This window comes from Hypanus sabinus, chromosome 2 (genome assembly GCF_030144855.1).
Source record: "Hypanus sabinus isolate sHypSab1 chromosome 2, sHypSab1.hap1, whole genome shotgun sequence".
NCBI lineage: Eukaryota > Metazoa > Chordata > Chondrichthyes > Myliobatiformes > Dasyatidae > Hypanus > Hypanus sabinus.
This window is the reverse complement of record NC_082707.1, coordinates 66,784,649-66,800,146: the sequence shown is the minus strand read 5'-3', so window position 1 is coordinate 66,800,146 and position 15,498 is coordinate 66,784,649. Positions and strand designations below refer to the sequence as shown.

At 39.0% G+C, this 15,498-nt stretch overlaps 1 protein-coding gene across 3 annotated transcripts in view; it reads right to left on the bottom strand.

Moving 5' to 3' along the window:
* farsb (phenylalanyl-tRNA synthetase subunit beta) overlaps window positions 1-10,948 on the bottom strand; it is a 60,472-nt gene extending 49,524 nt beyond the window's left edge. The window contains exons 1-4 of one of the 3 annotated variants that reach the window (XM_059947674.1): window positions 8,500-10,948; window positions 1,584-1,639; window positions 621-775; window positions 392-464 (exon numbers count right to left, since the gene is read on the bottom strand). In XM_059947674.1, coding sequence (XP_059803657.1) covers window positions 392-418 — 27 coding nt within the window. In that variant the 5' untranslated portion in view covers window positions 419-464; window positions 621-775; window positions 1,584-1,639; window positions 8,500-10,948. Of the gene's footprint in view, window positions 1-391; window positions 465-620; window positions 776-1,583; window positions 1,640-8,190; window positions 8,291-8,499 lie in introns of those variants that run through there. The other 2 variants (XM_059947665.1, XM_059947683.1) reach the window with 2 other exon arrangements.
* Window positions 10,949-15,498: the final 4,550 nt, after the last annotated feature.

The window sequence follows — 15,498 nt, the reverse complement described above, 5'->3', positions numbered from 1 at the left end:
AAGATTCATAGAGTCGATTAAGTGGATACTGTTCGCCTGGAATCATCTTACTACGATAGGATGAAAGATTTTGTGTTTACTTAGAGGTCATCAACCTTTGGAATTCTGTAGCCAACAGAACTAGTGTATCAAACTATTGGTTAGAAATATTGTTGGATGAAGTACCAACAATAACACCTACACATTTAACTGTTTTATTGAATACAAACACAATTAAACAAAGAAATAATGCATGACTGACCCTCTTCATCTTCAGCAAATGTAATTATAAATAAATACTCAGATGGTTCACAGATTTGTCAAAATAGTAATGGGTGCTGTTCACAATTCTGCATCTTACACTTCAGTTCACTATTTTTTACATCCATTTACAAGGCAAATTATTTCATACCTCTTTGGTGATCACTAACTTCTGCATGTCTCCATTTAGTGGTCCCACTCTCGTGTATCTAGGGCCTTCAATTCTGTTTTGGAACATGAAAATTAGACTATAACCATCACTACACTGCTGAAGTAATGGATATTTGGAACATTAATGATTTCATAACAAACCAAACAGAATCTAAGCAACAAATTCTGAACAGAGTAAAGGAATAACATAATTTTTTCAGAAATATTACTTGTTCTTGAAGACCTGCAATCCACGGGTTAATCCTTCCAAGCATAAGAGGTCATAGCGATTCGCAGGCACGTCAATTTTATACAGCACCACCTCTGATGCACCATCGGCTTTTCCATCTCCTTGTTCTCTGGTTATAATATCCTTTTCAGATGTCTGAAGATAACAAAATATATACATACATATATACCATATATTAAATATTTATATTTACACATACCAATTTTATAACTGTTGGGCATTATTCTATTTGGATTAGTATTCCATAATGTGACCTTGCCATCAAGCAAAGAAGCTAAACAGAATGTAGTAGAATGATAAGGACCACTGACTAAGATTTGATCCAAGACTGATGTTAATAGTTCTCCATCACTACTAACTAAAGTGAAATGAACTCTAATTCTCCACGTGGTTTGCAGGCTGGTGGAAGCAATTGAGTATAGTCATGTATCCATGCTTTGTGCTGTTTAGTTAAGTTTAGTTAGTTGAGAGAGGGTGAGCCAGGGACAAATTTTTTCTGTCGATCATTAACTTTACCTGCTTCATTATTTCACTTATTCTGCTAATTGCACTGTTGCTAATTTTGATCACTCATCTTTGCTGCTTTTGTAATAAAGGATCAAATGTACCTTTCTCGACTTGGAATTCAGTTATTTGCAAATGCCAATCCCTCCCTCTGTCTCTCAGTGATTTTGGTTTGTTTTTAAGTAACTGCTACAACATATATTCTTACAGCACCCTATATTATTTACAAAGAATGATCATGAACATGGGATAAAGCCAAGAGGGTAAATACACCTATAGAACTCTACACAGTCAGCAGAGAACACCTGGAAGGACAAATCCTCCCCTACTTTTCTTTCAACTAGAACATCTGTTTCCTTGCAAGACAGATCTTGGAATCTAGATGTCATATTTACAAGCTATTTATATGGCATTTAGAAACAAAAATTTGATACTGTACCACTTCATCCAATTCCAGGCCAAATTCAAAACATAATTCATCAAATTCTTCATCAGCTGTAAAACAAAATAATCAAGTTGGACATTGCAGAAAACAAAAACTGAACTAAATGCCTGAAATAATCCTAGAATGTCACAGCATTAAGAGAAATTAATTGCAAGATACATTAAGTCTACCTTAAGTATCCTGTTTTAATCCTCATTGCATTGAAAACTTAGGTAAACATCAAATTACTGTTTGAAAGTCAATTTTCAAATGACCACACCATACACTTCAAAGATTTCTATTCAGTGAATGCAAGTTCTAATACTGATGGAATGCTAGGTTCATCACAAATTGCATTTCACAGCACTGTCTTAGACTAACATTTAAAGGAATTAGTTTCAATCAATTTGAAGGACAGAAAATTCTGTATTCTTCAAAAATCTAACCTGAATAAGATAAAGGAACTAAGTTTTTGTTAACTTTCTACTATCCTCTAATTCTGTGATTCATTTATGTCAATTCATAATAGAAAGAATCTAATAACAGCTCAAACAAAAGCTAAACATAATGCAAGCCATGTTCAGTTAAACATCCTGTCAGTTAATAGAACAAAAAAGCTCCAAGTTTTTTTTTTCTTGCCTCATCAACTGAGATTTCTCTAGTACTTTATTCCTTAGGAAAATCCTTTAATTACCTTTTTCTCCTCTCCTAAGATAATTCTCTGTTCTTCCAAGGGTGCAACTGTACATTTCCCCTAAACTGATAACTTTTTGACTTCAATCCAGAAAATAGACACTGTCAGGCTTTCGAATTGTAAAGAAATTTGCAACAAGACAAATGTTGAGATCTTACTGGTGAGAACATGAGAATGTTCTCCAGCAAGAGTAACATTACCCAGATGGCAAGATGACATTGACCCCTCCCTCCCTCAAAGAAAGGCAAACGTTAGTGCCCAAGACAGCCTACTATCAGAAAGAGAAGGTTCAAAATGTCAGACTTTTTAGCATTTATTACAGTGGTTAGCAAATGTCCTTCTCTTTAATTATACAAGTTTAGAAGTTGACTGGAGAATGACTCATATGGCGAAGGAGAGACGTATAGCAGTGAGATAGGTCAACTGGTTAAATGGTGTCACTTCAACAACTTTGCACTTAATGTCAGAAAGACTAAGGATTTGATTGTGGACCTCAGGAAGGGGAAGTTGGGACAACACAAAATTATGAGGGGCAGTGAATGGTATACAGAATTATGAGGAATATAGATACCGCAAATGTAAGCAGGCTTTTTCCACTGTGGTTGGGTGAGATTAGAAGTCATGAGTTAAAGATGAAAGGTGAAATATTTAAGGGAAACATGAGGGGAAACTTCTTCACTTGGAGGCAGTTGACAGTGAGGATTGAGCTGCCAGTGGATATGTGGTTAAATTTCAACATTTTAGAGTAATTTGGATAAGTACATGGATGGGAGGTGCATGGAGCGCTATATTGCAGGTGCAAGTTGACGGAACTGGGCAGAATAATAGTTTGGGAAGCACCAGATGGGCTAAAGAGCCTATTTCTGAGCTGTAGTGCTCTATGACTATGAACATACACCAGTACACATTTAAGTGTCAGCAACGGAAAGCCAGAGCAGCTTCAAGTTTCTTAGTGTCAGCATCTCAAGGGATCTACCTTGGCTCCCAACGTATTGATGCAATCATGAAAAAGGAACACCTGTGGCTCTATTTCCTCGGGAGTTTGGATGATTTTGCATGTTACCAAAGACTCTTGCAAATTTCCCTAGATCTACAAATTAATCTAATGCATAGGACCAAACGCCATTGCAGAGGGTTATAGACTTAACCCATCCATCATGAACTCCCCACTATTGACAGCATCTTTATGCAGCAGTGTCTCAAAAAGGTGTCAGCCATCATTAAGGACTCTCACCATCTAATACTTACCCTCTTCTTGTTACTAATCGGGGAGCAGGTATAGGCGTCTAAAGACCTACACTTAACTATTCAGAATCTAAATTTGGCTTGATGATAGGAGGCAGAGGGCAATGGTTGAAATACGTTTTTCTTATTAGAAGTAATGGTGTACCACAGGGGTAAGTGCGGTGCACAGATCCTTGTATGTGATCCAGATCACATATGCATACAAGTTCATACAAATATTATTAAATTCACATGAAAAATGGACTTGTTTGTATGTAATCTCCCACAGTAATCACAAATCATTGTCTCTGAATAACATAAGCCTTCTGTTTCACCATGTTTTTGGAATCACTTCTATTGATACTTGCGCAATGACACTTAATTTGTAATCCAACATGCACTACTACCTCAAGCACATCAAAACCAGGCACGAGATAATTCAGATTCTGTACCACTCTAACTAGTTAGGGGGTAGACAATAAATGAATGTTCACATTTACTGGCCTTCATCAACACCTTTCATTTCAATACTGTGGAAGTATGTTTATCGTTATGTGTAATTCTGTGCACTTTCCAACTAAAGGACATCTATAACAACAAAATCTGTTCATAGCCCAAGGACAACCCATTCTATGTTTAGTAATGATTTATGTGTTATGTTGAAAGTACTGTATAATTGCTAAGTTTGTAAACACAGAGAAAATTAGTTGGAGTTATGGTTGTCTAAATCTCCCTGTCTAAGTTATGGTCACCACACTATAAGAGGACACGGTTGTGCTGCAGAGAGAAGATTCACCTCATTGAGATGCTGGATGGATTGAATGACTTTAGTTGTGAGGATAGATCAGATAGGTTGGATTTATCTTCCAGGAGCAAAAGAACCTGAGAGGATACCTGACTGAAGTATCTACAGTTGCAAGAAAAAGTTTGTGAACCCTTTGCAATTTCCTGGTTTTCTGCATTAATTACTCATAAAATGTGGTCTAATCTTCACCTGTAACAATAATAGATAAGCACAATCTGCCTAAACTAATAACACATAAACAATTGTACCACTTCTCGTCAACACTGAGTATACCATTTAAACAATCATAGTCCAGGTTTCAAAAAGTATGTGAACCTCTGAAATAATGCCTTCTACAAAAACTATTTGGAGTCAGGTGTTCCAATCAATGAGATGACATTAGAGGTGTGGACGGGCCCTGCCCTATAAAAAGGACACACAAAGTCAGGTTACTGACAGAACCGGTTCTTCTCAAGAAAGAACTGTTTATGTGCACCATGCTCTGATCAAAACAACTTTCAGAGGATCTTAGAAGAATTGTAGAGATGCATGAAGCTGGAAAAGGCTACAAATGCATTTCTAATTACCTGAGTGTCCATCAGTCCACACAAGAGAAACTGTCTACAAATGGAGGAAATTCAGTACTGTTGCCACTCTTACCAGGAGTGAGCGTCCTGCAAAGATTGCACCAAGAGCACAACATGAAATCCTGAAGGAGGTGAAAAAGAACCTAAGGATAACAGCAAAAGACCTACAGAAATCTCTAGAACTTGCTAAACTCTCTGTTCATGTGTCCACTATAAGAAAAAGTCTGAACAAGAATGGTGTTCGTGGAAGGACAACATGAGAAAACCACTGCCCTCCAAAAACAAACACTACTGCATGAATAAAAGTTTGCAAACACCACCGGGATGTTCCACAATGCTTCTGGGACAATGTTCTGTGGACAGATGAGACAAATGTTGAACTTTTTGTTGAGATGCGCACCACTACGTTTGGAGGAAAAAGGGCACTTCACATCAACACCAAAACGTCATCTCAACTGTGAAGCACAGTGGAAAGAGCATCAAGGTTTGGGGCTGCTTTGCTGCCTCAGGGCCTGGACAGCTTGCAATTGTTGAGGGAACAATGAATTCAAAATTGTATTAAGACATGTTACAGGAGAATGTCAGGATAGCAGTCCGTCACCTGAAGCTTAATAGAAGTTGGATGATGCAGTAAGACAATGATCCAAAATACAAGATAAAATCAACAACAAATGGTTTAAAAGGAAGGAAATTTGTGTTTTGGAATGGACAACTCATAATCCAGACCTTAAACCATTTGAGATGCTGTGGCACGACTTGAAGAGGGCTGTTCATACAAGGTATCTGAGAAATATTGATGAACTGAAACAGTTTTATATGGAGGAATGGTCTAAAATTCCTCATTGCCATTGTGAAAGTCTGATCAGGAAACATTTGGAGGTTACTGCTGCTAAAGGAGGGTCTACCAGTTAATAAATACAAGGGTTTACATACTTTTTCAGCCTTGACTGATAGTGATTAAACACTGTTCAATAAAGGCATGAAAAATACAATTGCTTGTGTGTTAGTAGTTTAGGCAGATTGTGTTTGTCTATTATTGTGACATAGATGAAGATCAGACCAAATTTTATGAGTAATTAATGCAGAAAACTAGGTAATTGCAAAGGGTTCATAAACATTTTCTTGTAACCGTAAAAATAAGCAGCACAGATAGGGTCATCATCATCAGGTGCCATGCCCAGTCTGAGCTCTGACTGCCATGGCCCACACACTCCTGTTTCGGGTCAGGTGGATCAATTCATCGGTATTCAATTCCAGGTCTCTGGCTGTTATCTCCATCATCATTTGTCTTTGCCTTCCTCTTGCTTTCTTCCCTTCAATCTTTCCCATAATTACCGTGCATTCTAACTCCTCTTTCCTAATCACATGTCCAATGAAGTTACGTTGCCTTTTCATGATCTCATAATTATTTCTCTTTTTGTGATTGCTCTGTTCATGACATCCTCATTAGATAATCATTTCATCCATGATATTCTTTGCATCATCGTTAAAAACCACATCTCTGCTGCTTCAATTAGTTTCCTCATATTACTAGATATTGTCCAACATTCTGAACCATATAACATAACTGGATATACATAACATTTCAGTACTCTGAGGTGGGTTGTCATGCCTAGATTAGTGTTGATCAGTAAAGGTGTCTTTTGCCATCCCTATTCTCCTCTTGATGTCCATGTCACACCTGCCGTCTGATGTCACCCAGCTTCCTAAGAGGCAAAAGTTCTGTACTGTACTTGTTTAGTCTTCCCCATTTATTCTCCGCCTGCAGATAGGATTCTCCTTCTTTTTGGATATCACCATACTTTCTGTCTTTTTGCAATTGATAGACAGACCCGTTTTTGTACTTTCTTCAACAACTATATCAATTAAGTTTTGTACTTCTTCCTCCGTACTTGCAATTAACAGTGTCATCCGCATATTTGAAATTATTGATGTTTTCACCGCTAACTTTGATTCCCAAGATGTCTCGTGTTTTTTGTAATTGTTTCACTGTACACATTAAACAAATCAGGGGAGAAAACACATCCTTGTTTAACACTTCTTTTGATTTTCGTAAACTGACTCACTTCTCCATCTATTCTAACAGCGGCAGTTTGTTCCCAGTACAGATTTCTGATTAGGCAGAGGTCTTTCAAATCTAGATCTAGTTTCCTGTAATATTTCAAATAACATTGTGCTTCACTTTATCAAATGCTTTTGTGTAGTTAATAAACCATTTTGCACTTGAATAGCTCATTCTGATAGTATCCTTAACATCAATATCGCATTTCTTGTACCTTTGTCTTTCACAAAACCACATTGTTCATTACCTATTTCAGCTTATATCTTACTTCTAGCTCTTGTCTTCAAAATTCTTATAAGTATCTTGGTGATATGACTCATTAAACTTAAGGTCCTATGTAATTCACATTCTATTGCTGGAGGTTTCTTAGGAAGAGTGATAAATACTGATTTTTTTCTTCTCTTCTGGTATTATTCCAGTCTCATGTCATTGATTAAATCAGTAAGTTTTTCAATTCCATAATCTTCAAGGGCGGTAAGGGTAGACAATCAAAATATTTTCCAACAAAGGAGGTAACAGACACAAGTGAGAAGGTATTTCAAAGGGCGAAAGTTTACTTTCCACCCTCTCCCCGCTTTCTCCCCCCCTCCCAAAGAACGCACTGACAAATGAGATGGTGGCATCAGATATAATCACTATACGTTAGAGTCGTCTTGACATATACTTCAATGGGCAGGACAGAATGATATGGATACGCAAGAACCCACAGGTGTTGTAATCTGCACCAAATGCAAACTGCTGGAGAAATTCAGTGGGTCAAGCAATATCTAGGGAGGCAAAGCAACTGTCAACATCAGGGCTGTTGCAGGGTCTCCACCCGAAATGTACGCCATTCCTCGTAAATGGACAAAGGGGGCAGCATATGTGTAGTGGGCCGAATGGCCCGTATCTGCACTATTTGACTCTGTTTGATGAATAAAATATACTTATCGGAAAGGAAGAGAACGCCCATTGCACGCTGCAACCACGAGAATGCAAACGCCGACTGCATGATGCAATCGTGGGACGCAAGGGCATTCAAATGAATGAATGCAGAACCCTAGAAAGGCCCTTATCCACGCTGTATTGTTCTGTGGTTCTAGCGGAGGCTGTCTGATGCTGCAGATTTTACACTGTATAGCCCACCCTTCAGTTTCCTCACCATCCCCTCCCTCAATCCGTCTGTCCCTGACTCGTGTGTGATCTTTTCCTTTTCCCCCATCGTCGTTCACCGAGACCCTCAAGCCACCGACACGGCTACAAAGAATGAGTGAATCAATCAATAAACTCACTGTACGTTTGCCCTAAAGCCCGGAATAACAAATCCCGTTTCACACCGACGGTCGGCATGGTCAGAACCGGAGGAAATGAACGCAGAGCGCATGCGCACTGAAGTTGCCCTCTACCTCCTACTAGTTGTCTTTCCCACTCCTGCGGTCTCCTGCTATTTTGATTTTTTTTTTGAAAATAATCTATTAGAAATTTACTTTGTTTGTTTATTAAATCTTATTGAAATAGTTAAAATATGCATTCGTTTGCAGTAACCTTCAGGCGGGTAATGTAGTTACCTACTCGAGTAAAATTAAGAACTTGTAACGCACCAGGAGCTCGGAGGCGCTGATGTCATTTCTGGGCGGATCCCGAGAGGAGAAGTAGACGAGGGTTGCAGTTACTAGCTGTCAGTATGTGGTTTTAAATAGCGAAAAGTTGCATGCGTGCGAACTACTAATACGACTGTGGCATGTCCGTAAATACTCGTATTCGACAGAGTTGCAGACGTCAGTTGTAGTGTCCATGGAAGAGCTCGGATGCATTGTTCATGCGCACATGCGAGTGCTGAGGAGCCGGAGCACGTACCAAGAACTGACTGCTCTGAATACTCGAGGGAAAGAAGCCAGCTCCCTCTTAATTCCAGCAAAGAACCTGATCATATTGTGCTCTGTGTTATGGTATATGGCACAGGTTAGGTCCATACACCATTTCTGTGTTGCAGCAGTCATTCAGGATGAGTTCCAGGGAACATATTTATATGCAAGTTCCATAGAAAGTGTAAATTAATTCCCATCCTGATAACCATCTTTGCATCGGTCCTGGTACTCAAATACCATAAGGCAGAATGAGGCCAGTCATTGCGCCAAATCTGTTATATCATTCAATCATGGCTGATGTATTCCCCCTCAACAGATGCCTTCTCCCATAACCTTTGACCCCTGTCTAATCAATAACCTGTCAACCTCTGCTTTCAATATACCTAATGACTTGGCCTCCAGGGCTATCTGTGGCAATGAACTACAGTCTGGCTAAAAAAAATTCCTCCTTATCTCTCTAATAAATGGATATGCCTCTATTCTGAGACTGTGCCCTATGCTACTAGAGTCTGCCACTATAGGAAACTACGCACGTCACGACTCACTGAAGTCCCACATATGTTCCTAGCGTTGCAAATGGTCTTCCAACCATATAACCTATTCTGTTGGATTTTGCCATATCTCCTGTGTCTCATAAGTTTCTGCAAATAAACACCTTTTGAAAACAAAGTCAATCAGCCTGTCTGTGCAGAAAGCCTTCTAGTCCCATGGAAGAAGGGGATGGTGGTATCTGTGAGGTGGTTTCCCAAGCAACCTCTTAGTCATTTTGCAGATGTGTCACAAACTTTCAACGAAGCTTCAAGACTTTCCATGGGCAGTGGTGAGATAAGCCATCTGTCAGCTTCTTCACGGACACCCGGTGTCTGTGTCCCTCTGCACACTCTCTTCAAGGTGGCGGCTATGTGAATGAGACTGTCATCCACCTGCTTATAACGGTTGCCAAGAAAATCCAGAAAGAAATATGGTCCTCCTCAAGATCCACTTAAGTATTTGCATAAGAGAGCTCTACAGCGCAAACTGAGACAAACGTCAACTGCTGCTGGGAGATCACGTCAGTGAAAGGCAGTGCTTGGTCCTCGTGAAATGTGTTGGTGAGTTGATGGCAAGAGACAGCTGCAGGCTGGAGCATTCGAGGATCAAGCTAATGTGCTGCAGCTGGTGCAAGGGCTCTTTGAAGAATGGGTCCTCCCACCACTGAACACTGAACAGCTGGGCCTGTGTAATAAATATCAGGCTTATTGCTGACAATATATTTAGGATGGAAAAAAAATTATGGCATGGATAGAATGTCAATGTTAAATATCAGTGTAATTGTAAGCAGACAATCAATGTTCCCTAATCTATAGTTCCACATTTTATGAATAAAATATGACTTGGAAAAGAGGATGAACTTCACAGACTGCAAGGCATTTGAAAATTAACAAGCACATTCAAGAGTAAATTGGAAGGCAAATGAAATATTCTCCTTAATTACACGGAATATCGAGTATAAATATAAGAATGTCTTACTATGACTCGTCAAGAGTTTGGTGAAACCACACCTTGCATCTGGTTTGGTCCCCTTTTGTTAAGGAATGACAAGCTTAGTGATGATGTGCTGAAGTTTCATTTGATTCTTGGTAATGAAGAAATACTCTACAAATAAGATTGGGTGGAGTGGGGTTAAATTTATAGAACTTAGAAAGTTAACAGTACAGCACAGAAACAGGCCCTAATGTGCGGGACCAAATAAGTTGGCAATCAAGTGTCCAACTAAATTAATCCCTTCTCCATATCCTTCCATTTCATCTGCATTCATGATCCTATCTAAGAGCCTCTTGAATGCTTCTATCATATTTACCTCCACCACTACCTCAGGCAGTGCACTCCAGGCCCTCACCACTCCCTATGTAAAAATAAACTCTGCCTATCTTTTTTTCAGTTTACCCCCTCTCACCTTAAATGCATACCCTCTGTATTTGATAACTTAATCCTAAGAAAATTATACTGGCAGTCTACTCTATCGATGACTCTCATAATCTTATAAACCTCCCCAGGATAGATCCTCAGAGATGTTGACACCAAAGACATCTATCTTGCTTCAGTATGCTTCCTCATTACCATCTGAAATTCTGTCAACAATTGTTGTTTATAACAATAGTTATTTATGCTACTGGTCTATTTAAGTTTCTGTTCAATGATGGTTCCTAGTGTCTTCAAAGTGTTGGATTAACTATTGTAATCGCACAGAATAGCAAACAAAAATAATTAAACTTTCCTTTTGGAGATGGTCATTGCCTGGCACATCTGTTATATGTGTGTTATTTGCCACGTGTTAGGTCATATGAGAACGTTGTATAGATCTTCTTGTATTTGCTGCAATATTGATAATGGATTCCTCATTACGCTCAGCAAACAAAAACATCCCATATGAGGAAGATTATTGATGAAGCCATATAACCATATAACAATCACAGCACAGAAACAGGCCATCTTGGCCCTCCTAGTCCGTGCCGAACCCTTAATCTCACCTAGTCCCACCTACCCGCACTCAGCCCATAACCCTCCACTCCTTTCCTGTCCATATACCTATCCAATTTTACCTTAAATGACACAACTGAACTGGCCTCTACTACTTCTACAGGAAGCTCATTCCACACAGCTATCACTCTTTGAGTAAAGAAATACCCCCTCGTGTTTCCCTTAAACTTCTGCCCCCTAACTCTCAAATCATGTCCTCTACTTTGAATCTCCCCTACTCTCAATGGAAACAGCCTGTTCACGTCAACTCTATCTATCCCTCTCAAAATTTTAAATACCTCGATCAAATCCCCCCTCAACCTTCTACGCTCCAATGAATAGAGACCTAACTTGTTCAACCTTTCTCTGTAACTTAATTGCTGAAACCCAGGTAACATCCTAGTAAATCGTCTCTGCACTCTCTCTAATTTATTGATATCTTTCCTATAATTCGGTGACCAGAACTGCACACAATATTCCAAATTTGACCTTACCAATGCCTTGTACAACTTTAGCATTACATCCCAACTTCTGTACTCAATGCTTTGATTTATAAAGGCCAGCGTTCCAAAAGCCCTCTTCACCACCCTGTCTACATGGGACTCCACTTTCAGGGAACTATGCACAGTTATTCCTAGATCTCTCTGTTCCTCTGCATTCCTCAATGCCCTACCATTTACTCTGTATGTTCTATTTGGATTATTCCTGCCAAAATGTAGAACCTCACACTTCTCAGCATTAAACTCCATCTGCCAACATTCAGCCCATTCTTCTAACCGGCATAAATCTCCCTGCAAGCTTTGAAAATCCACCTCATTATCCACAACACCTCCTACCTTAGTATCATCGGCATACTTACTAATCCAATTTACCACCCCATCATCCAGATCATTTATGTATATTACAAACAACATTGGGCCCAAAACAGATCCCTGAGGCACCCCGCTAGTCACCGGCCTCCATCCCGATAAACAATTATCCACCACTACTCTCTGGCATCTCCCATCTAGCCACTGTTGAATCCATTTTATTACTCCAGCATTAATACCTAACGACTGAACCTTCTTAACCAACCTTCCATGTGGAACTTTGTCAAAGGCTTTGCTGAAGTCCATATAGACTACATCCACTGCCTTACCCTCGTCAACATTCCTCGTAACTTCTTCAAAAAATTCAATAAGGTTTGTCAAACATGACCTTCCACGCACAAATCCATGCTGGCTACTTCTAATCAGATCCCGTCTATCCAGATAATTATAAATACTATCTCTAAGAATACTTTCCATTAATTTACCCACCACTGATGTCAAACTGACAGGTCTATAATTGCTAGGCTTCCTTCTAGAACCCTTTTTAAACAATGCAAATGCAAATGCAAACTGCAAATGATTAGGTTGCCCTTAAAAACTCTGGCAATGGTGTTCTCAGGATTGAAATGATGGACCTCCAATAACTATAATCATCTTTCATTATACTATGTATGATTATTGCTGCTGGATTTTTTATGCCCATTGTCTTCAGTTTCATGATACATTTCAAATGCAGCTTGGATGTCAAGTGCAAGTAACTACCACTCACCTCTGGAATTCAGCTCTATAGTACTTGTTTAGATGAAGGAGGTAGTAAGGTCTGCTGGGAGTCAACATTGGATGATGTGTGCAGATTATAGATCATACGCCTTAGACCGAATTGTTTGTGATACCTTCTGTCATAAAATATATTCAATCTAAAGTAAACGCTAGGAAGGATTATGGTTTATTTTGATCTAGGAGAAATGTGGAATTGATGCTAAAGTTCAAATCACCAATACCTTTTTAAATGTGAAGAAAGTTTAAGGAGCCACAGGAGCTATGCATATTTCAGTTTCTATTGTTTTTATGCCTAGACTTATAATGCTGATAGTAATAATTAGCAAGTGTATCATTTGCCTAAATTAATAACCCACATAATAACCACAAATTTCACTTTAAAAAACTCTTCCACTCAACATGGAATAACACTGAAATATCAGGAACTGATCCAGATCTATAATTATAATTTCTTTTTGCTATGTGCTAACTCAAATGATCTTATGTCTAGTTATCTAATTTTCTAAATTACAACAGTAACAATATTTAAAATGTAAATCATTATCTGCTAACTATTAAAGATATTCCAGGGTTGTAAAAGTCAGCACTGTATACAAATGCAAGTTGTTTCAGTTTAATTTTGATCGCCTTCATGTAATCCAATTAGGGAAGCAAAATATATTTAGATAAATAGCCCCAATTTGTTAATTATGAGCACATGCATGACTTTAGATAATACATCCCATCATGTTTGGAGATAATAGTTACAATATATTACCAAATGGATTGTTGTCACATTTTATATGTTCACAGCTGGGTTGTTTGCTACAGTATAATATAGTTGGTGGTAAATATGTTGCTACTTCTAATTCTGTATCCCTATTAGTAGAACAACAGGTTTTTATTTTCAAATCTGGCCAAATTGTAAATATACTGCAGTAATTGAATACTGTTTCTTTCCATTTATGGTCAGCACATTTCTTGAGTAAAGGTGTGTTCTTTATATAAAAAAAAGTCGAGAAGTGTAAAACAAATTACTTTATTCAAACACTGAACTGCATCTCATGTACCCTAAGGGACCCATTTGAAATATATTTAAAATGTATTTAAAAAATGTAACTGCTGTATTTATCTTATCAACTTTTTCTAACCTGCCCAATGCTTGTCCTCAACGCATAAGAAATTCTTTCACTTACAAAATGAAGTCATTATTAATGGCCTCACTGAGAAAACATGCTCCATTTAGATCATCAGACCATAAGACATTGGAACAGAATTAGGCAATTCAGCTTGCTTCACCATTTGATCATGGCTGGTCCATTTCCCTCTCAACCCCTTCTGCCTTCTCCCCATTACCTTTCAAGCCCTGGCTTATCAAGAATCTGCCAATCTCTGCCTTAAATCCACTGAGTGACATGGCCTCCACAAGTTCCACACATTCACCATCCTCTGGCTAATGAAATTCCTTCTCATCTCCATTCTAAATAGACATCCCTCTCATCTGAGGTTTTGCCCTCTGGTCCTAAGCTCCCCCAGAACAGGAAATATCCTCTCCAAATTCACTCTATATAAGGCTTTCAACATTTGATAGGTTTCAATGAGCTATCCTTCATTCTTCTAAGTTCCAGCGAGTACAGACTCAGAGCCTTCAAACGCTCCTCATGTAATAAGCCTTTCAATCTCACAATCATTTTCGTGAACCTGCTTTGAGCCTTCGTCAATGTCAGCACATCCTTTCTTAGATAAGATGCCAAAACTGCTCACAATACTCCAAATGAGGCCTCACCAGTGCCTTGTAAAGCCTTCACATTTCATCCTTGTTTTTCACGTTCTAGTCCTCTTGAGATAAGTGCTAACTTTACATTTGCCTTCCTCAGAATGGATTCAACCTGAAAACTAAACTTTAGCACTATGACTCTCAAATCCCTTTACACCTCGGAATTTTGAATTTTCTCCCCGTTTAGAAAATAGTCTTCTAAAAAACCTGCCACCACCAGTTGTTGTATCATCCACAAATCTGGCCAACATAGCCATCAATTCCATCATCCAAATCATTGGCATACAAGGTAAAAAAAAAAAAGGCCCCTGCAGAATACCAGTAGTCATCAGCAGCCAACTAGAAAAGGCTCCCTTTATTCCCGCTCTTTGCCTCCTGCCAATCAGCCAATGCTCTATCCATGCAAGTATCTTTCCTGTAATACCACGGGCTCTTGCTAAGAAGCGTCATGTGCAGTATCTTCTCAAAGGCCTTTTGAAAATCGAATATGCAGTATCTACCAATTCTCCTTTGTCTGTCCTGCTTGTTATTTCCTCCAAAGAGTTCCAACAGGTTTGTCAGGCAATGTATCTGTGGATGTCAATAACTTGGATTTTCAGTCGGTATCTGGTAAGGTGCCACACATGAAGCTGCTTAACAAGATAAACTCCTACGGCATTACGGGAAAGATACTGACTTGGATAGTGGAATGGCTGTCAGACAGGAAACAGTGAGTGGGAATAAAGGGGGCCTTCTCTGGTTCATTGCCAGAGACCAGTGCTGTTCCTCAGGGGCCAGTGTAGGGACTGCTACTTTTCAAAGGTTTCAGAGGAACAATTAAAGTCAGAGAAATTGGATGGTGTCAAGCTTCTTGAGTGTTGATAGAGCTGCACTCATCCAGGCAAGTGG